The sequence below is a fragment of the Oreochromis aureus genome, linkage group 10 (assembly GCF_013358895.1).
Source record: "Oreochromis aureus strain Israel breed Guangdong linkage group 10, ZZ_aureus, whole genome shotgun sequence".
In the NCBI taxonomy this organism is placed as follows: domain Eukaryota; kingdom Metazoa; phylum Chordata; class Actinopteri; order Cichliformes; family Cichlidae; genus Oreochromis; species Oreochromis aureus.
The window spans coordinates 17,553,883-17,574,993 of NC_052951.1; the positions used below are offsets into that span (position 1 = coordinate 17,553,883).

General features: G+C 41.8%; 1 protein-coding gene across 1 annotated transcript in view; it reads right to left on the reverse strand.

Moving 5' to 3' along the window:
- fryb (furry homolog b (Drosophila)) overlaps positions 1-21,111 on the reverse strand; it is a 37,226-nt gene that overhangs the window by 8,846 nt on the left and 7,269 nt on the right. The window contains 46 exon segments of the mRNA XM_039618766.1: positions 246-410; positions 581-766; positions 875-1,015; positions 1,292-1,462; positions 1,708-1,805; positions 1,914-2,112; positions 2,462-2,683; positions 2,767-2,965; positions 3,060-3,154; positions 3,255-3,442; positions 3,555-3,676; positions 3,853-4,072; positions 4,278-4,371; positions 4,502-4,593; positions 5,439-5,542; positions 6,000-6,150; positions 7,226-7,299; positions 7,528-7,618; positions 7,755-7,923; positions 8,056-8,202; positions 8,285-8,541; positions 8,749-8,920; positions 9,004-9,103; positions 9,271-9,425; positions 9,544-9,654; positions 9,751-9,911; positions 10,101-10,273; positions 10,441-10,532; positions 11,209-11,266; positions 11,942-12,066; positions 12,280-12,469; positions 12,596-12,855; positions 12,961-13,047; positions 13,331-13,495; positions 13,708-13,821; positions 14,118-14,244; positions 14,622-14,729; positions 14,826-14,958; positions 15,055-15,226; positions 15,716-15,802; positions 16,662-16,770; positions 17,015-17,118; positions 17,587-17,688; positions 19,019-19,117; positions 19,344-19,436; positions 19,740-19,908. Of these exon segments, the coding sequence (XP_039474700.1) occupies positions 246-410; positions 581-766; positions 875-1,015; positions 1,292-1,462; positions 1,708-1,805; positions 1,914-2,112; positions 2,462-2,683; positions 2,767-2,965; positions 3,060-3,154; positions 3,255-3,442; positions 3,555-3,676; positions 3,853-4,072; positions 4,278-4,371; positions 4,502-4,593; positions 5,439-5,542; positions 6,000-6,150; positions 7,226-7,299; positions 7,528-7,618; positions 7,755-7,923; positions 8,056-8,202; positions 8,285-8,541; positions 8,749-8,920; positions 9,004-9,103; positions 9,271-9,425; positions 9,544-9,654; positions 9,751-9,911; positions 10,101-10,273; positions 10,441-10,532; positions 11,209-11,266; positions 11,942-12,066; positions 12,280-12,469; positions 12,596-12,855; positions 12,961-13,047; positions 13,331-13,495; positions 13,708-13,821; positions 14,118-14,244; positions 14,622-14,729; positions 14,826-14,958; positions 15,055-15,226; positions 15,716-15,802; positions 16,662-16,770; positions 17,015-17,118; positions 17,587-17,688; positions 19,019-19,117; positions 19,344-19,436; positions 19,740-19,908 (6,451 nt within the window).

Consider the following 21,111-nt stretch of genomic DNA (forward strand, 5'->3'; position numbering starts at 1 on the left):
CACTCATCAGTAAAGTGATGGATTTTCTTCTCCACTTCACATGCCTCATGCTTTGATGATCACAGCTTAATGATCAAGGCATAATTTTTAAGCACTTTATAGACAAAAAACTTTAAATCAGTTTTTCTTGGTCTATTTGAGGTCAATATGACTTGATCAAGAAATTTTAATATAATATTCTTTTACAAGTCTTACAAAACCAAGCAGCACTGATGTGAAACATGCATTTTGGGTATTGATGCTACCTGAGATAACTGTGGTCGCCTCCAGCTGACAGGCACCAGAATGGTGTTGGAATTGGATCCAGAAGAAGTGGAGGAAGTACTGCGGGTCACAGCCATGGCTCTGGCTTTCCCCTCTCTACCCCCTGATCCTTGGAGCTCATCAAAACGACGCCCGATCACCGGTGTCTAGGAAGATAACAAACAGACAGACATGCAAATTTTTTGATGCTTTGCATATTGCATGTGTTGAGGAAATCCTTTTTTATTTATGACCTAGCAAAACATGGGGGTGTACTGTAACTGTAAGTCAATGATGGGCATTTACAAAAAAAGCTCAGTAGCAGCAGCTTTCTTACCTCAGAGATGTCAAATGTGAAATCTAGAGTTTTCCCAGGGAGGGCTTTAGCGGAGCCGTCCCACACTCTGCTGACCTCTAGGTTGGAAAGATCACCCTGTGTGTGGCCGTACACTGGATGAACAAGGCTGGCAGAGCGTGATACCACCAGCTTCAAGATGTTTAAGGCATCCTTCCAATGTACTGTCTATAAGGTCACATGTCAAACAGTATAACAGAAAGACAGAGTAAGAGAAACAGCAGTGCATGCAGTGCATTTCTCTAATATGAAGACCAAGTACTGTGCGACACTCACCTGGACAAACTTCTCAATGGTCTTCAGGACATCAGCGTTGAACTGTTTGACCTGCACAGCAGTCAGGTCCATGTGGCTAAGCAGACAGTAGATGATTTGGAGGAGAGACTGTTGCATACTGGGAAGTCCCTTATCCAGCAGCTGTGAGAGGGAGAGTAACATTCAGTACGCACGCAATCACAAACCCAATCTTGCTTAAGGGCAATGTCAATATGTGTATAACCAACTTGACTGTAAATTATTGGATTGTCCTTTAACAACTGGCTGAACAGTGAACAGGACAGGCTTCCAACAAATAATCAGCACAAACCACTTACTGAACATTCTTGCACCAGCTTCCATAGAAACATCCAATAAATGTGCAATCCTAAAAAATAGAGAAAGATAAGACACATTTTCATATATAGAAGCACTGACCTCAGCCATATAGGTGACCATGTTGAGCGTTATGTCAGAGAAAGCCTCGTGAAGGTAGCGGCAAACCACGCTGACCCAGGAGAAAGGGTCCCTCGTGTAGGAACGTGTCTTATAGAGCGTCATCACATGTGCCAGATGGGACAGCTTTGTGTTCTTTTCCACCAAACATACCTGAGAAAGTAAACAAAAAAGCAGACAGACACTTTATGTGAGAAATATTGTCTTTTTTGATATTTTAGTTGTTCTTCTGTGTTTTGAAATGTCAGGTTTTTCCAACCCACTCTAGCGTTTCATCTTTCTCCAAATGTACATCTTTACTGTTTGTCTAACAAACCTAAAAAAGTAAAAGGGAGTAAAGCAAAAGCAAACTAAAGTCTAGACTCCGCCCACTTGAAGAATTCATAGTATTGCAGTACCTGTGCAATCCTCTCAGCACTTTCCTTACAAAACTGAGTTGGGTGGCTAAAGTGCTGGACCAGGTGAGGAAGCAGACACAGCACATTCAGAGGAAAGCCTACACAGGGAGAAGAGTTTGAACTTCAGATACACCCAGTATAAATAAAAATAAACACTTTGTCGTACGACTACTGAAATGATTTAATATAAAATCCTCAGTACCTACCTATAGACTGTGAGCTGTCAACAACAGGCACGCGGGAGACTGGAGTGAGCTGGCAGAAGAGCTGTAAGGTCAGGTCAGATGTAGCCTGGGAGGTAAATCCCTTCAACAAAAGCTGTTGAATCCCAGAGAACCCGCTCCACCTCAGCTGAGCCTGCAGCTTCTCCAGGCGCTCACGGTTCTCTGCTCTGTCTAAGGGCACCTGGGAAATGAGAGATTTTGGCTTAAGTGAGGCTGAAAGTTGCTTGTGGTACTTATTGTCTTCCACCTGCAAACTGAATATCTGAGACGCTAAAACAATGAATGAATCAATAGCCAGTTGCTAGGTTTGTGTTGGCCTTGAGTTAATAGGTTCAACAGTTTGCTTTCATTTTAAAATAGCAGCAGTGTGAGCTTCTTAGGATGACGTAGTCTTCCTGGTTTTAAGCGAAAACACAGGTTACAGGGAATGTTTGCTTTCTTCTGCTTAATCTTATCTTTAAGTTAACTGTTGTTTTTACAGATACATAAATTTTCCTCTGTAATCAGCTATTTTTTTTTATCTCATCTACCTTTGACAGCAGCTTGTGAACAAGGCGAAGTGACATCTGGTATTCAAACTCGAAGTCTGACTCCATGAGCGACACCGCCACCCAGAAGACTGTGGCCAGTATTGACGAAGGATGGGACACATGCGCGGGATCCGACAGAACGCTGGGATCAATGCGGTTGGTCGATGATGTGCAGGAGCCTGAACTTCTTCCTGTTCGTGCAAGGCCGTGACTGTTGCAAGCCTGCAGATCGAAAGAGAGTACAAAATTAGCATTAAGGATTCAGCATTAAGGTGTCAGATTACACAGCAATCTTCTTTTCTTGCCTGTATGCGATCCAGAGTTGCACTGCGAGGGGGATCACTCGACTGGTTGCTACACTCGCCGAACTTCTTGGGGACAGAATAGGAGCGCTGGTGGCGCTGCGATGACAGACCGACAAATCCTGGGCCAGGGAAGTTCAGCTGACCCGTGCTCTTTCTATTCATCAGTTTGTCACTTGTCACAAAGTCTGGTGAGGATGTCCTACAAATCAAACAATCAAACAATCCTTACATATGTTGTAATCTTCAAATTATCTGCATTACTTCCAAAGATTCAACATTTAGAGCAGACTGACCTGGTAAGAGCTGCCATAAGGTCACTGTTTTTCAGACACTCTGCTAGATTCACCACTACTGACTCCAGAGTTAACAGCACCTCCATCACATAGCCCTGAAACAGGTACAGTTATGAACATCAGCAATAATGTGAATCTTTACCAAATACAACAGTTTGAAAGCACTACATCTCTATTATATGTTTCTTCTCTCACCTGCACCTCGTCTCCATGTTCTCCCACCACCTCAACGAGGCGTGAGACCAGATCAGAGACAGCATGGTTGTTGATTGGCTGTTTGAGAGCTCTAAATATCTGGAAAGACCTGCCGGCATAGTGACGCGAGGAGCTGCACAGAGCCGTCTGTAAGGCCACGTCACTAAGCTGCTGCTCCAGGTGGAAGTCTGTGAAGACAGACATATTTCACCCCTTGTGCAGGTCTAAAATGAATCAACTATTGCTCCATTTGTGAAGATGAGTGAGGTCTGCTGTAGCTGTTATTCAGTGGTTTCTCACCTGACTTGGACTCCTTGAAGACAGAGACAACATGGCGCAGGAAGTTGCTGAGCTGCTCTGTGCTTTTGGAGTTGGGATTCTTTGGTGTGATGTCCTCATGCACCCACAGTGGCCCAAGTGATCTGTGCAATAACAACACAGTACTCCAAGCACTGTATACCCACCACCAGTACCACCACATAAAAGTTACACGAGCAGCTCACACAGTGTGCACTACAGTGAAATTTAAGCGCACGTCACAACCACACGCAGTGCCCACCTCGAGAACAGCACAAAAGATGACCAGAGTTGTGTTTACCTGGTGGAGAGAAACTCAATGAGTTTGTTCGTCTTCTCATCCGTCTCATTGGGCGCATCTTCAAGATCCTCCAGGTCATCAGGAGTTACAAGGGGCAGATTTCCAACACTGCCGGCTGTGCTGCCACCACCCAGGCTAGCAGAGGATGAGTTGGAGGTGGAGCTGAGACCAGAGTCCACCACAGGAGATGCCTGCCACTCCCGCAAAAAGTCTGGTGCGTCTATGGGAATATTATGACATATGCTATAGAGAAGTGCACTACTACACAGTAATATAATTACTTGAGTCTTTTATCAGATTTTTGTGTACTACACTGTTTAGTTTCTTAGTTTTCCAATGAAAAGTGGTCCATCAGGTCATATCTTACTAGTAAATGTCAGAGGACTGATAAATGCTTGTATACACACTCAATATTTTCTACTTACGTGACTGCTGGTACTCTGTGTGGTAGCTGGACTTGATTGTGAGGGTCTTGTTGTCACTGATCTCTCTCGTCAGCATCAGTACTGAGGCTATTACCTGGACGCCCAAAAAGAGGTGTTGCTCAGTGAATATGTAAAGCTTTGCAGAACTTGGTAAAGTAAGTTTCAGTCCCACTTCATGTAATAAACTGGCCTAATAATAACAAATATTAAAATGGAGATCTGACCTGAAAGTTGTTGTTGCAGGAGAGTGCAATGAGGAGGTGAAGAAGGAGACGTTTGCTGTGTTCATAGACCTCTGACCTGTAGTGGTCCAGACCTAGAAAATGAAGTACACACCGAGTAAGACAACAACAGGTTTTTGGTGGTTGACAAAATATTGCAGAATTTCTTGTACTGATGCAGAGAAATTTGTAAAAATTTATGAAGGGCAAAACACATTTCAATCAAAATCCATTCATTTCCCGGCTGCAGTAATAAATATGTTTGTAGTACTTCTGAACTAATCCCCACATGTACAAAGGCTTGTTGTGCCTCAGTTTGTGCAACAGTGAATGAAAAAAAACTAAAAAAAAAAACCCTAAACAATCAAAATGGTTTCCTGGATAACTTCATGCAAAAAGACCAGATGATGCTGAATCTCCTGAACTTGCAAGTTAGTATGTAGAATATGCTGAGTGCACAATTAATACAGCTGGCATCTGGGTGGGGGTAGGTATGTGTCTACATGTTAGTTTGAAAATGAGTCACTGTGATGCTTGAGAACAGCCTGTCCACGTCCACGTCTCTGTTTGATGACGATGAAACACATCGTCACGCTATGAGCTCAGTGGACGTCACAGAAAATACCTTCAACATCTCAAGGCTATTTTTGTGTGTTTGTTGTGGTGGGAAACACACTGACTGAAAGGAGAATGAATTGCACTTTTTGATCTTATCTTTTTTTGGTTCAAGTTCTTTTCGATCTACCTCATGTTTCATTCGCTTTATCAGTGTGAGACTGAGGAATTTCTTATATAAGTATCAAGTATTTCCACATTCTCCAAAATGCATGTAGTACATTCTATTATTTTGGCTTATTTTTCTTCTTACCCCATTTTCCCCAAAATTAATCCATAAAGGGTTTAACCGATTCAAGGGTGACATGAGTTGAGTTATGCTTACCTAAGAAGAGGGCATGTAGTAGCAGGGGCAGGTGTAAAGCCCAGTCTTCTCTCACACTGTGGTCCACTACCATCTCAGTCATAAAGATCACTGCAATGTTACACCTTAGGAACACACAAATATTAGGTAAGTACAATAAAATCTTGGAATGTTTGATGGAAACATTTGATGTTTTCATGAGTTATAAGTTGGTGCACTGAGCAGCACAAGTATTTTCCTGTAATCTGTGCTGGTGCATGAACTCTACATGGACCATAGATTTCAAAGCTCTCTACAACAGAGTCTTCATTTTATTTATTTAAAGTATTGATCTCTGAAGTGTCAGGAGAGGCAGAGAAGATCAAGTGGAAAAGCTCTTTTAATATGAACTATTTTCCTAGTAGACCCTGAGCAAGCTGGCTTGGCTTCATTCTGTGCTTGAGTTTATCAGGCAATCTGAAAGTAGGCGTAACATGTCTGTGAAACGCTGTCTGGCCCTGCTGATCGTAACATCACTGTTCTAACTAAGATCCTGTTTTTTCAGAAGTTTACTAAAGGTCATCTGTGTTTGTTTGTGTGCACCTGTGCAGTGGTCCTCTAGGTGTGATAGTTTCTGGAAGGTAGTCAACCAGTGGTGCCCAACAGCCTCCATTAACAGGCATGGGTAACGGCTGAGGACGGTTGGTCTCGAGAATACTCAGCAGCCATCCAGCGTAAGGTGGAAGTGGGTCATCTATGAGCACAGAAAGATTTGGTTAGTAAAATCTGAAACATATGTAATATGTACATATTACAAAGCGCTTTACAATTCCACTATTCATTCACTCTCACATTCACACACTGGTGGAGGCAAACCACAGCTGTAGCCACAGCTGCCCTGGGGCAGACTGACAGAAGCGAGGCTGTTATATCGTGCCATCAGCCCCTCTGGCCATCACCAGTAGGTGGTAGGGTAGAGTGTCTTGCCCAAGGACACAACGACCAGGACAGAGAGCCCGGGGATCGAACCAGCGATCTTCCGGTTACAGATGCGCTTCCCAACCCCCTGAGCCACGGTCGCCCAAATATCCCACCAAAGCCATCATTCTGAATTAAAAGTAGTGCACAATTAACCAATTCACTTTGAGAATCCTCAAAGCACAGGCCGAGGAGGGGGAGTGGCAGCAATCTTCCACTAGAGTTTTAATTCAATTGAAAGCTTAACTTTTTGCCTTGTCCACCATAACTGGAAAACTGTTGTTATCTGTATTATTGTAGGGACCTTTACCTTTCCTTAATACTGTAGTTGTGACTTCATTTTATTGTGTTTGAAAAATACTACCAACTGTAGCGGAAATGAGGTTGTCATTTTTACACTTTGTTTTTTTGCATGAATGAAACAAAGAGTAAGCTTGAAAGATGGCGTTTGGAGTCAATGTCCGGTCTGTAGCTGTATAGTAGATGGTTGATGAATTGGCCTGTGTGACTGGGGCCTTAGCTAGCTGTTTAAATTATAGGAATCATCTAACCTACTTTGACAAGAATGTCAATGGCCGCTATTACAAGGTGCATGACAACACATTTAAAACATTTGCTTTGGGTCTCTATATATAAAAAAGAAAATATGTGGGATGAGAAGTTATAGCACAAGCACTGTCAGTAACAATTACCATTAAAGTCTAAAGTTAAAATGGTGAAGATTTATCACTGAGAAGTCCACATCCTCAGAGTCTCTCCAAATAACAGCTGTCAGCTGTGAAAACCCCTGGGCTCTGTGTGTGAGTCAAAGATTGTGGTTTATTCCTCATGAGAACCAAGTCAGGGCTTACTTTTTTCATCCTCATAGGAGCCTCCGGAGCTGTTGCTGTAACGAGACTCCAGTCTGTTGTGAGCCCTCGCCCGGCTGTGAAAAATCCACCACATTTAAAGTCAAACTCAGCATTTCCAGATTTGATTGACAATATCCTCACGGTATTATCATTGCTACATACAGTAGCTGATATGATGCTGACATTTTTTAGCTATCTTTATGACAGCCTCTTGAGAGACTGTCTCACCCAATAAAACACTGTATCACCATGACAACCCATGCTGCAGCTATAAGTATGTAAGGTATAAAAAAATTACTTACCGTTCTTCACTCTCTCTGACCATCTTGGTCTCATCTGTCTCTGGCAGGTTTTCCTGACCAGCTACTACGGTGTTACTACTGGAGGTGGTGCCTACACATTAAACAGAAACACAGCAGAGTCATCCATCTGTCACATGAAAAAAGCTGTCAAGTTCAAACCAAAGGTAAGTGTTGAGATGAAAATCTAATTTGACTCCACAGACTGTGACAGGAACACATCCCCTCACCTGTCTGGGATGTGGGGGCTTTGTTGCTGGCAGCAAAGCGATAAAATGGAGGATTATCACAGTGCAAAACCACAGGGTTGACAGGGTCGGTCTGCTGCAGCTCAAACAGGAGCTCCTCCATGGTCTGGATGGTGTTATTGCGACACATGTAAATCACCACCTTCTTAATCTACAACAGATGAGCAAGCATTAGTTAGAACTTCTGGGTTATTTGCATTACTTCTGCATATTTGTTATGATATCTTTGTGAGAATTGCTGTATTTAACTTTTTGGATTTTTTTAACTAACAAATGCTCTTACATAAGGCAGTAATGTGGTATCACTGCTAACTCCGCACAGGCTGATGAGGAACTGCAGGGTGACTCGCAAGTTGTTGCTCCACCTCTCATTCGACACTAGAGCGTTCCAGGCATTCTCAATCTCCGGTCCGGGAACCTCATCTCCATACTGTAAAGGAAAAAAAATCCAATTAGAAAGCTCGAGGTGTGTGTGGGAGTTTTCACAAGTAAGAACTAACTCGGCTTCCCACCTTAGCAGTCATGAACATGAGGTTGTTGAGCACCAATGATGTCGCCTGCAAGGAACCCCAGCCGTTGCCTCTCAGGCTGGGGGATGCACCCAGGCCCCGAGCCTGACCTCGAGGTTCTTCCTCTGGTGTGCAGGGACTTGAAGCAGGAGGTAAGAGACCTGTGTCCACTAGCTCAATGTTACTAAGCCAGGGTAGCAGGTAGGATAGCATGATCTGTCTGCCATTAGGATGGGTGGTTGGGAAACGTTGGCTCACCTCTGCAAATACCAGGCGAATTCACTTATTCATTTTTTTTAATTTATGCTGCTTCCTTATTAACTTCTCTTCCACATTAAAGTGTAAGGAGATACCATTTTCTAAAAATGCATATAGATATATTAGTTAGTTTATATTTAACTGTTCTTTTTTGTTGCATTTGTACCATTTGGAAGAATTCCACAGAAGAACAGATGAGAAGAATTTACCTGAGAAAAGAGGCAGCGTGAGCTCTGGGTACATGCTGGCAAGCTGGATGGAGAGCTGCGCAAGGCTGACACTGTACAGAGGAGGGAGGGGGCCGTGCGTCCCATACAAAATATTACCAGGCTTCTGCTCCACCATCCGCTTGGAGTATGCACACAGCTTAGATTCCAGCACCTGCAGGAAACATTTATTTTTAAATCTTTGCCAGGTTTTGGCTTTATGACTTTGTTTAATATGTGCCATGAAAGTGAGCATACCTGCATCAGCTGCATGGAGATTTCATATATTTCTCTGCTGGTGTCTGAGGCTTTGAACAGCACGAGGTTGAGCAAAGTCACAAGGTCACATGGATAATTCCTGGCATAATAAATAGAAACAGCTATTGGTTACTGTAAGAACTCAACCAATGAGTATTAACAAGCAAGTGGGCATCGTGGTAAACAAAGTAAGCTTTATATCTGCATCTGTTCCCTGATAGTAAAAACATCAGGAGTTCAGATTAGAACCAGGGTGTGACTCCCGACCTGTTGCCGCACACTGTGGCGATGGCCTTGAAGCAGCCAGATGCAAGCTGGTAAGACCCGGTGAAGCAGCGGTCCACGGCCCAGTTGAACAGGTTGATCTGATCTGGATTCAGTTCTAAAAGCAGAATGACCACCTCACACCCCAGACGGTGCACCTAAAGGAAGACTGATTTGTAACTTCTTAGATTAAACTAAAATGCTGAAATTCAAATACATGTCATAGAGAGCTAACCGTACAACAAGTTAAACCATCAAATCCCTGAGTCCACCTACCCGTAAGTCATGACAGGCCAAGATGTTGTCAAGCCATTTGTAGAGATAACCATCAGTAGAGAGACCCACGTTGTCAAAAACTGGACCACAGCACAGAACTGCTGACATGGCCTGGGAGACGAAAGCAAAGCTGACTACAATGCTTATATTTCTGTAAAATATCCTGAATCACTGCAAAAAGGAGTTTGGTGATTTTGTACTGCTTACCTTGAGAGCACTATACTGGTAACGAGTGATCTGGTGGTTGCGGTCACTGTACCGGTCAAGAGGCGTAAACATAACACTGAAGGGCCCAGCCCACTGGCTGAAGAGAATGAAGAGATGGTGCCTCAGGGACTGCTGAGGGAAGAGGAAGCGCCTGTGGTGGACTGCACAGACATGAGAGAAAGAAAGAGAGACACTGAGGGTGAGAACAAGAGACAGAATGACTCCGAAAACCAAGGCCAGTACGTTGCCTGCTACTGAAAAATGAACGTGTAGTATTAAGTCAAACTATAAAATTACTATAAAATTAAGCTATAAAATTAAAAAGGTAAGAACTCAAATAATAATCTTACCAGGCACACACTGGATGAGATTGGCTACCATCCCACTGAAATGAGCTCGTATGTCTTTGAGCACGTCCAGTTCTTTCTCATTCTCAGCCTCTAGAAGCATCCGGGTTAAGTCCACGTACTCGAGGAATAAAGCACCCAAGGCCAGGGAATCACGCTCCAGAGCTCCATTAGTGCTACAGGAAAACCAGGAGGAAAATATGACCTTAGTAAACTAAACGAGACTAGAGTTACAGACAGGAGAAGATGAGAGATGAGTGTATTCTAACTTTTAGTGTGCATAAGGATCAAAGCCCAGTAAACAACACGAGATGACTCAGTGCATGATACACGTATGTGCTACCTGTCACTGATGACTCCTGCGTTAGCCAGTAGTTCAAATATCCTCAGCAGCTGCAGCCTGAGAAGATCCCTCCTCTCTCTACGCTTCTTGTTCTGGAAGCACAGACAGGTTGTTAGTTTCCTGCCACAAAGCAGATCCAGGATGTCAAAGTCATTTTACTTCCTGGGCCACATTCAACCCACTCTGACCTTAAGTAGGTCAGACAAGTGAATCTCCCCTTTTTGTCAGTGTAAAAAACCTGAACTACACGCTGAATCCCTCAGATATCTTCATCTAAGAAAAAAGAAGTGCAGTATATCTGTTTTTCTACAGGATAATGGAATACTGCTGTAGTAAATGGAAGGAATGAGCAATTAATTCTTTCTTTCTTGGAGTCGTTATAAAAAAAATAAAATTTCTATTGTAGATTTTGGAAAAAATTGAACTTTTCTGTCATTTAAATGTTCATCTATTACTTCTTTACTTTGCTGTAGTATATATGGCCATGGGGAAAGCCTCTGTCAGTAGGAAAAGCTGTAAAATGTTAAGGAAAAAAAAATTACAGTGAAAGTCCAAAATCGTGATTAACACACAGTTGCCCCAGGTACCAGTATAGCATGCAGTACTTCTGATTGTAGTGGACTGTGGACAAAACTTATAATCCATTTTCATAAACAAAACATTATTAATCTATGGAAGACATCAGCTACAACCCTGATTTTATACTTAATCTAGAAAATATTCTCAATTTTGCACAGTCAGTTTTCACAGCCTCTGTGTGTGTTTTACCTCAGGCCTACGTTCCAGTGCTTCTTTCATCAATGGATGGAGTTCTTCGACGAGCTCCCTGTTTGATCAAAGACAGAAAAAAAAAATCAATCAATCAATGACCTGATAGCCAAAATGCTAAATGAGACGTCCTTCCTTGTATAGAAATAGGTTTTATTCATGGGAACAATGAAGATGTGTGACATAAATCTATGCAGTGCAACCCAAATGTCATGTTCCCTAAAACCACTAATCCTCAGACGCCGTAATGACGGAACAAATTTGTCTGGGCAGACCTTAATCTTTTTAATAACAATGAGAGCCTTTTCAGAAAATACTCTAGGTTAAAAATAGATGATCTCCTTTAGAATGAAAATGCCACCGTGTCACAATGGAACCTCTGTCCTTTGAAAAAATGTGATATGTCTCTGCCCCTCCAAGAATTTCTCTTCTACATCACTGACTCATTTTCTTCTCTCAGTGTCAGGTATGCAGCTCATAAACAGACAGGTGGGAGTAGGTAAAACATGAATGGAAGATAAAAACCACTGAAGAATCGTGTCTTTCTCATGGCAGAGATTCAGATCAAATCTGGCATATCATCCACTTAGAACTGTATTTGTTCTGTCTATTTAGTCTTTTTGAGTTCATTCTCTGCCAAAGGCAAGAATAACATTAGCACTGAAACCAAGGCTAACATCATCAAAGCAGGATGTGTATTTTATTACTGTTGTGTACGTTATTGTTCCAGTACCTGAAGACCAGAGCGTTTGTGCATCCGAATCCCAACACTAGGGACTCTGTGATTTCCAGACTTTCAGCTCTCATCAGCGGGACGAGCTGCTTTAAAAGCCAGGCCACAGAGGGCGTGCCTATAACCTATGAAACATAAATAAATAAGTAAAACACACGGACACAGAGATCAATCTTTACATTTTAAAATATCACACTTTAAGTCCATTTTCCTCTTTGTTTCCAGATCCAATCATTTAAGGAGACCCAAAAAGCTTTTCATTAGGTGGAAATCAACAAATAATAGTGCACATTTCTAAACTCTACGTCTCTGCTATCAACTGAAGCACAAATATGCACCTTGTTGTCGTAGGTGACGCTGCCATCAGGTGTGGTGGCAGTGATCTCAGGTGTAGACGCTCTGAGATGGCCAGGTGACATGATGCTTGGCTTAGCCACTCCGAGACAGAGGATTAAGTAATTGCGCCACAGTGAGATGTAGCTGTCGCTGGCGCCTGCCGTGCTCGTCTTCTTAGCGTTCACTGGGCTGCTGCATGAAGACAGGTGGAAATGCATTAGTTTAATCTTTCATACAAAAGTTGCTATCATTGCATGTCATTTTATTTAGAGTGAAAATGCTTAAAGTGAACAATATAATAAATGTGAGTTCATGTACTTGGGATCAACCAGAGGCAGCAGCAGCTGTAGCCGTGTGAAAACATAGGGCCAGGCGTATCCTAGAGCAATGGGGCAGTGCTTAGGCAGATGCTCTTGCCGCAAAAAGATGTGCAAACAGAGCACCCATGGGTCCTTCACACACTGGGCAAAAATCCAGACATGGCTGGGGCTCTTCACGTCGTACGAACTGCTCACCAGTCGAGCCGTCCACTCCACTAGCCACTGGAGGTCAACGTGGTGGCTGAGAGGCAAGGTGGACTGAGAGAGGCAACAGGAGCAAATAAGTAATTTGTGAAATCAGTAATCACGTCGATACACTTTTGTTAGTGATTACTCTCACATTCTAAGCACAAATATACATACTGAGTCAGAAACAGCCACGTGAACAAAGCTGTCCATTACAGCAGGGCTCAGCTGGTCCATGACCTCTATCATGGGTTTGTCATCGTCCTTTAGGGAAAGACATTTATAGAATCAGCTATTTTTATAACAGCGTCACACAATGCATGTCTAATCACAGCAAGTCAGATGGCTCTCCTTCCATCCTATTTCCATGCCCTTTCTCCCTCTTTAATCACAGTTTGCCACAAGATTGCTGTTGTATTTGTTACCGAACTGTTTTTGTATTTTTCTTCACTGCTTTGTCATCATCTATAAAGTGAGACAAGCTGGTGAGCTGTTATATCCCCCCTACATGATTGGATGGAGAAGATGTGAGCTTTCTGTACTTTACCTCAGCATGTCCCAGTGCCGTGAAGAGACAGCGTATTTCTCTTAACACGCCGACTGCCAGCTTCCTTGTGCTGATCTGACACGAGCAGAGGAGCAGCAGAGCCAGGCCCTCCACCGCATGGAGTACTGAACAATGAGGGCTTCGCTCTGGTAGTCTAGGGCTGGCCTGATGGAAAGTTAGGAGGGTTAGTAAAAAAGTAATTAAGCATGTATTTACAGACTGACCAACCCAGAAGACCTCAACAACCTTTCAAGCTCAATGGTTTCTCTAAATGTTTTTAATATGATTTTAAATCCACTGAACATCATGTCTCCTAAAGGAGAGGAAATAGTTGGCTTAAGTGTGACTGTCATAATGATAAAGTACTCTATACAAACCTCAACTCCCCCTCGCATCTTCCCCTGGAGCTGCAGAGCTAACCTCCACTGTGTGAGCAGCTGGAGAAGAAGCTTGACGGATGCATCCTGCAGACACTGATGGGTGTCTTGGACCTGGAAGTATTTAGCATACGACACTCCTGTTGTGAAGTGAACCCCCTTCGGTCATAACTGGCAACAATGTTTTATGGCTAACACTTTGAAATTATGAATAAGCATATAATAAAGAGGTCCTATTGTAAGAAGCTACTATGTTGGTTCTAAATTGTCACCTTCAGTTTAAGGACCACATCACTCTGTGAGAATCTAAATTAGTTCTGGGGAAATGTTTCTAATATGTCACTATGTAGGTAGTATGATTTTAACACTTTAGAAGAGCAGCATGAAAACATCTGAAGGTTGTGCTATACCTCACGTAAAAGGAAATGTGTGTAACCAAAAAGGACGTCTTCCCTCCAGTCTGAGAAATCAAGTAACAGGCTCTGCAGGGAATTCTGGGAAATAAGACGAAGCTCATCGTCCATGTGCACTGTGAGTCTGAGGGACAGACAGACAATAAATAAGCAAGATTTGGGTTACAAAGCTTATATTTAACTATAATTAAACTAAAATTGCAACCGAGTGAAAATAAATTTGAATCAAAAGGAAAAAAAACATAATGAAAAGGAAGGAAATCTGCTTAGTTTTTGTGTATTGTTTGCACTGAATGCCTGTTCTGAACTTCCTACATGTTTCCCCTGAAAATATGCAACCACATTAAAACAAAAAAGGCTTAAAGTAACACAGAAACTAATAAAAACTAAACTGAAACCAAAAACTTGTATTGATAAGGTTTAACTTATTTACTTATAATGTATTCTAATCTCAATTTTTTTATTGTATTTTGAGGAACTTGAACTAGACCTGAAACTTACCTTGATAGCAAGTCTATGAGTTCAGGCTTGGACATGCCATCAGGAAGGATACGAGGAATGGCAGCCACACATGTCCTGAACAGGTCGATTTTAGGCTTCCTTTCACCGCTAAAGATGGAAGATGGAGGGGTACATTGGACACTTATTTTAGATCATGTTTGCAAAATTTCAAACGGAATGAAACTCCACTTTGCAGTTACATACGTAATCATATCCTCTGGCTCTTTGTTGAGCATCTGGACGCTTGTGAGCATCATGCAACGACCCACCTCCTTGTCCAAGTGCCTCAGGATGTTGTCCAGAGCTTTTCGCACCTGGGAGTAGTACAAGGACATGCCTGTGGGGGACCAGCCAGAAACAGAGACGATGAAGGGGGAGACATTCAAATTACAGCAGCCTCCAGACACCCACACACACAAACACACACACAGACCTATTAGCTTGGCTTCCTCTTCAGTGAGTGTCTTGCTGAGATATGTTTTCTTCTTCTTCAGAGAGTTTCCAGAGGGCAGAGTGGCTCCTGTGTTGGGCATAGGAGGCTCTCCATCCTTCTGTTGGAGAGCATCTGCTATGACCAGGAACGCCCGCAGACCAATGTTCATACGCTGGAAGACAGATACAGCGCCAGTTTTTATGCCAGTTTTTCAAGAGCAATGGAAGATTTAAAGCAGAATTCGAATAAATGTAGATCAACATCACTACATTGTTTCCCAGTAAGACACAGATCCTGCAGTGAGTGTAGCTGAGCGGGATCTATTTATATAACTGCTGATATAATGTCAAAAAGCCTCACTGTGACTGTAAAAACTGTGCAAAGCATACTGCACTGTCAGATTACACCAATCGATAGTTTAGCACATAATGTCCAACACAGGATACGCTCACTGCCAAGTCCATCTCGTCTAACTATTATTAGGTAGAGTGAATATCCACCGTTTCAGGCTAATTACGTTGAAGCTTCCAGCAGACCACATACTGTTCTTTACATTCCTTTGATAGAAATCAAAAGTGGAATGCTTAGATCTATAAAATGTCCCGTGGAGATCCACTGTTGATCTTTGTGCAACTGAATGCCTGCGTCCGCTCCTTTTTACCTCTGGGTTGAGACTGAAGGCTTTGGCGGGCTTCCCAACACTCAGCAGGTCAAATATGATCTCCTTCATAGCGAAATCGAGTCTCTCCTGAAGAAAGGACAAACATGCTGGAGTTACCGGATTTTAGAGGTAACGTGGTGTGAGGCAGCAGGTGTATCTGCTGTCAGCAGTGGGACATTTTTAATAAAAACTATTTATAAAAAATCAAAGAAGAAACCAAACAAAACAGAACACTGAAGGTCTTATTTATACTTCTTATTTTGTCGGAGTCACAAAAACTCATGTCATGTAGCAACTGGGGTTTCACACAGTTGCTACATGACAGCAGCAAATGCAAGAGCAAAGAGTGCGCTGCACTTAAACAGCATTAGAGCAGGTTTCAAAACCCTCTGCCGCTAATTCAGACATCAAATATAATGTAATCAATTTTGATAATGGATTCTAGTGAAATGTAAAAAAAACATCTCATGTCCTACATTGTTGGTCAGCCTCTACTTTTCATTACTGTTTAGCTTTTGAGTAGTTACTGGAACCGTGCCATCTCAGAATTTTGGATTAACCATTGTATTAGTCTGTTTTTCAGTAGCAGTACAGAAAAAAACACTATGCTATGCACACAAATGTGACTTTATTTCTCTGACCAAGAACAACACTTTATGTGGTTTGGTCACTCATACCATTTATCAAGGTATTCATTTTTTACTGATAATGAAGGTTATAATCTTGGTTGTTTCTGTGTTTTATTTTTTTTACTCTTTGACTGTATTTAACTGGTGTATGGATTTTTATGTGTGTGGTATTAATTTATGCAACTTATGAGCGTACCACTTTTCTTCTTGGCCCTGGACACTCTTGAAAAAGAGATTTTTAATCTTAAGAGTTTATTTTTTTCATGGTTAAATAATAATAATAATAATACTACTACTACTAATAATAATGATAATACCTGGGCAATAAACTGGATAATCTTGACAAAAATATTCAGGGGCATGTCTCTGGGAACGACGCTACGACTCCCTTTGGGGAAGAGAGTGGTGGTGATGGACGTCAGTCGACTGAGGGACAAAGAGATATTAGTATTGTAATTCCTGATGCATTTGACTATATTTACAACTGTACCATGTTTAAAGGAAATTCCACTAAATAACTTAATCATACAAGTAACAGCACAATTAAAAAAAAGAAGAAGAAGAAGATTATTTCTGGAAAGATAACTGATGATTGTTTAACATGCTGTTACCGAGCTTCCAATTACATCTTACATGCTATTTTATAGAAAAGTAATAGATGTAGCATTACCTTTGTGTAGCAGTGTTGCTTTCACACTTTATCCGGATCATGTACACCCACAGCAGGCGGTAGAGTGATTCCAGAGCCACTCGTGCCATCTTGGGGTCTTTATTCTGCATTCACACGCATGCAGACAAAAAACAATTAGACTTAAAATAGGTAGAGTTTGTTACACATTGGTAACAGAAATGTTTCCTCTCATCAAAACAAGTTTCTGAAATTAAAAAAAAAAACCCTAAGGGGCATTTCTTTCTGTTATTGTACAGGCACAGTATAAATTGCTGTGTGCCCAACATACACTGGATTCTAAAGATTTAAAGTGTAATCATAAACTTTATGAGGCTTTATGAGCCCCGGTCAGTCAGTTTCTAAGCTGCAGTGCTTCACTTGAAGCAATAAACACTGACGGGTGATTTTAAAGCTGAAGGGCTAGGGGGTAGAGCAAATATTTTGTAGTGTTTTTTGCATGTACAGTTCACTTTTCACACATAATTTATATTTATGAGTATACTGTTTTGGGAAACAAACAGTCCTTCCTACAGTAATTTGTGTATTTGCATCATACAGACGAAGCAGCTGACCTTGAGGTTCGAGAGGCAGTTGTTGAGAAAAATGTGCCAGCGGCTGAGGAAGAACTGCTTCTGACTGACACACAGCAGGCAGGTCACCAGAGGATACAGGGCCTGGTGCAGAGAGGAAAGACAGATGGGAGAAAATTAAATGAGGCGCATGACAAATTTGGGGGGATGAACCGACCTGTCAGCCAAACACTGATGTTGAGAAACAGCACTTCTCCGATTTGTTACAATTTAACACTGGATGAAAGTTCAAAGGTAGTGCGACGATGGCACATCCCTGCAATTTTCATTACTTATTCTTTCTCCCCAACTAGTGAAACAGAGACAGTCTGACTAGCTGCAAACTTTAACCCAGGTACTGACATCCATCTTTGTCCTTTAAAAACAAAAATGTATATACATGAAATCCCATGAAGAAAATCAAACCATCAACAGTGTGAGTTTTTAGAAGTGACTCATATTTACAGATTTTTAACAGAAATTTCATGTCCAGCAGGCTCAGACCTGACGTCTCCTCTGTACACTCATTCTTAAAGGTTATGTAAGTCAGCATGCAGATCATTCTTTAAAACAAATTCTTTGCTAATGATCAGCGTGGGTCGAGGGAGGCGTCGCGACTGGGTTTTGGAAACTCTAACCTTGAGAAGCGCACCTGTCACTCCTTATCAAAGTGAGCACTCTTTATCTGATTCTCGTGATTTCCTTCTTTCACTCAGACACCCAGAATGCAAATGAATAGCAATTATGGAAAAGCGCCACATTGCTATCATTCCTGTCATATTTGTCAATTATGATCTCCCTGACATGGCAGATGACTGCTTGTTAGTGTGCGTGCCTCTGTGCTATTCACTTGGAAAAAGTGAAAAAAAAAAAAACAAGAACTTTTGTTTGGAGAGAGGTGTGTCAGGTCTAGGCTGCATGGGTGGCTTGGAGTATGCGGAGAATCTGCAAAAATAATGCAGCACAGCGGACTGATGGCATGTCTTGTTATCAAATGTGCCCATCAAATAACTCCAGGACACATCCCAAAGGTGGGGCTACATCTTAGAGAATGTACCACCTCAGCGAGCGTTGTCGTGCATCTGAGAAATTTCTAAGAAGTTGTGTCTATATTTTAAGGAGGTTATAGCACTGAAAATCACGTACAGTTCAGTAGCCTTGTAATCAAAGCCTAGCCTTAGTGCACTGTTTTAATGAGTCAGATGAACTGCTGATTTCCCTGCCTACCTCCATGCTGTAGGCAAACAATGCCCATCTGGCGCAGCTTCAAAAAATAGCCAGTGCGCTGCACACTACACTCTTATCTCGTTCCCACGAAGAGATAAAAGCCCACATGTTGGGAGAGTTACAGTAAGTGCTTTCACCAACTGCTAGTAATGGAGAGGAAATGAAGAGAGATTACCAGTGGTGAAACCGAATACGGGGAAAAAGTTACCAGAGAGTGTTTCTTCCTAGAGGACAGGTCCAGTGTGGTGTCGTACAAACTTTCGACAAAATTTCGTAGACATGGCACGTTCACCTCATTCTTCACGGTCTGGAGGAGAAGAGATAATGCAGAAGTTATGTCGATATACATTGGATTTCCTTTCCCCCCCCCACCAGAACAATGTCTGTTAACCTGATCGAGACAAACAGGGCATTATATACTGATGATCCTAAGACATCAGACTTATCATATAAATGGAGAGCAGTAATTTCAATCTGGGCCTGTCCTAATGTCTACTCTTTTTGCTCTGAGGAGTAAGATTAAATGCACTTACAGCAGCTACAGGTACGAGTATTTCCACAAAGAGTCCAGCTAATGAGTGCTTAATGTCTTTATCTTTCACTTCCAGGAAATACTGTGCACACTCCTGCAGACAGAGAGAAGGAAAGAAAGAAAGAGAGTCAGAGAAAGTGATAAAAAAACCCCATCTCTGTATATGTCCATAGCTTTGTTTTGCAATGGATCATGGGAATTCTTGCAACTACGACTCACATCAATGGCGCGATAAACAAGGCAATTAGATTAATTTGTAGAACTTGGGTAGAAAGCTCTATGATGACAGGTACAAATATTCCAACAAAAAACCTAAAAAATCTACATCATTCCTTTAAGCTTCCTAAACACAGCCCCTCTTTGGCAAGGTAGCTATTACAGTAGTAGCTCAGTCTACCTGCATGAACTGGAAGGAAGCTTCGAAGTCTTCCACCGGGTACATTTTGATGCGGAAAAACTTGAGTCCCATGATGAGGCTGATGGTGGACTGGATGACGTACGGGCTCTGCTCTTTCTGCCTCAGCTCCTTGAGCTCAGAGATGAACTTCTTCCTCACTGCTGGGAACCTGCCGAGGAAATGGTGACCAGATGTGAGCAATTCTTGTGAGTTTTAGTAAATACCATTATATCTATGTCTAAGTGGGGGGGATTACATTTGAAGAATAACTAAAACAAATCATCAAGAGTCTTCTAATCTCTGTTTATTTGCTTAGATTGAGCACATTTAGTCTGCCCCCCCCTCCTTTTAAAACACATGCACATGGGTATATGCTTTTTTCCGTATGTACCAACCAGCCAGATAGATTCTACCAACAGTACAACAGTGCTCTGCAAGCCTATATTTAGAAAGGCATCTGGAGGGGCAATGTGCAGGGAATATGTATGTGTGTGTGATTTTTGCACATGGTCTAGCATGTTACTGCAGCAGTTTAGTAAGTGAAATAGTTATTAGTCTTGTTCTACGTGCAGAGAGTTTAAATAAAGCACATATAAACACTATTATCATTAACTAAACTGAAAATATGCAGATAATGGCAAGAATAATAAAGCATAGCCTCAGGTTGTTTATGAGTGTGTACTCAAATTTGTAGTAGTCCTGTGTGTGCAGAATGCAGTGCAAATAAATAACACAGAAAGGTGATTTAGAATGCTACTTGATTAGTGTAAAAAACACAAGACAGTTTTTCTCCCTTTGCTCAATTAGATCTCATACTTGGTCGATAGCTGTGTTCCATTAAGTATGTGGATTTTGGGGTTATTATCTTTGTGTGTGTGTCTGTGTGTTTGTGTGTGACAGTTTTTGAGCTACCATGTGTAACTGCATAGTAATAACCCAGTAAAATTAGATTTTTTTATTTCTTTTTTTATCCTTCATTGCACATGACATTACGTGACACAGTTGGAGGACCCTTATCATTACCCTTATGCACACAAACACACATTCAGACTAGAGGAACACAGCTATTACTACACTAGGTTCTTCACTTGTGCTGAAGTTGGAGAGACGACATTTGTAATCTCTGATTTCACTGAAAATTGGGTCAAAAAGAGGGCAGATAGCAACTGTTGCCACATATTAAATTTTTAACCCAGACAAACAGGCCCACAGCTGTAACACGACCTGGATTCTACTTCAAATTAAAGACAAAATTTTTTCTTTCTGTTATATTTCTACTCTATGACCACACATCCTTAGTCAGCAGTTTTTAAAGACTGACGAGACAAGCTGGACTTTCTTTTTATTGTGATTTCCACAAACCCACTCACTG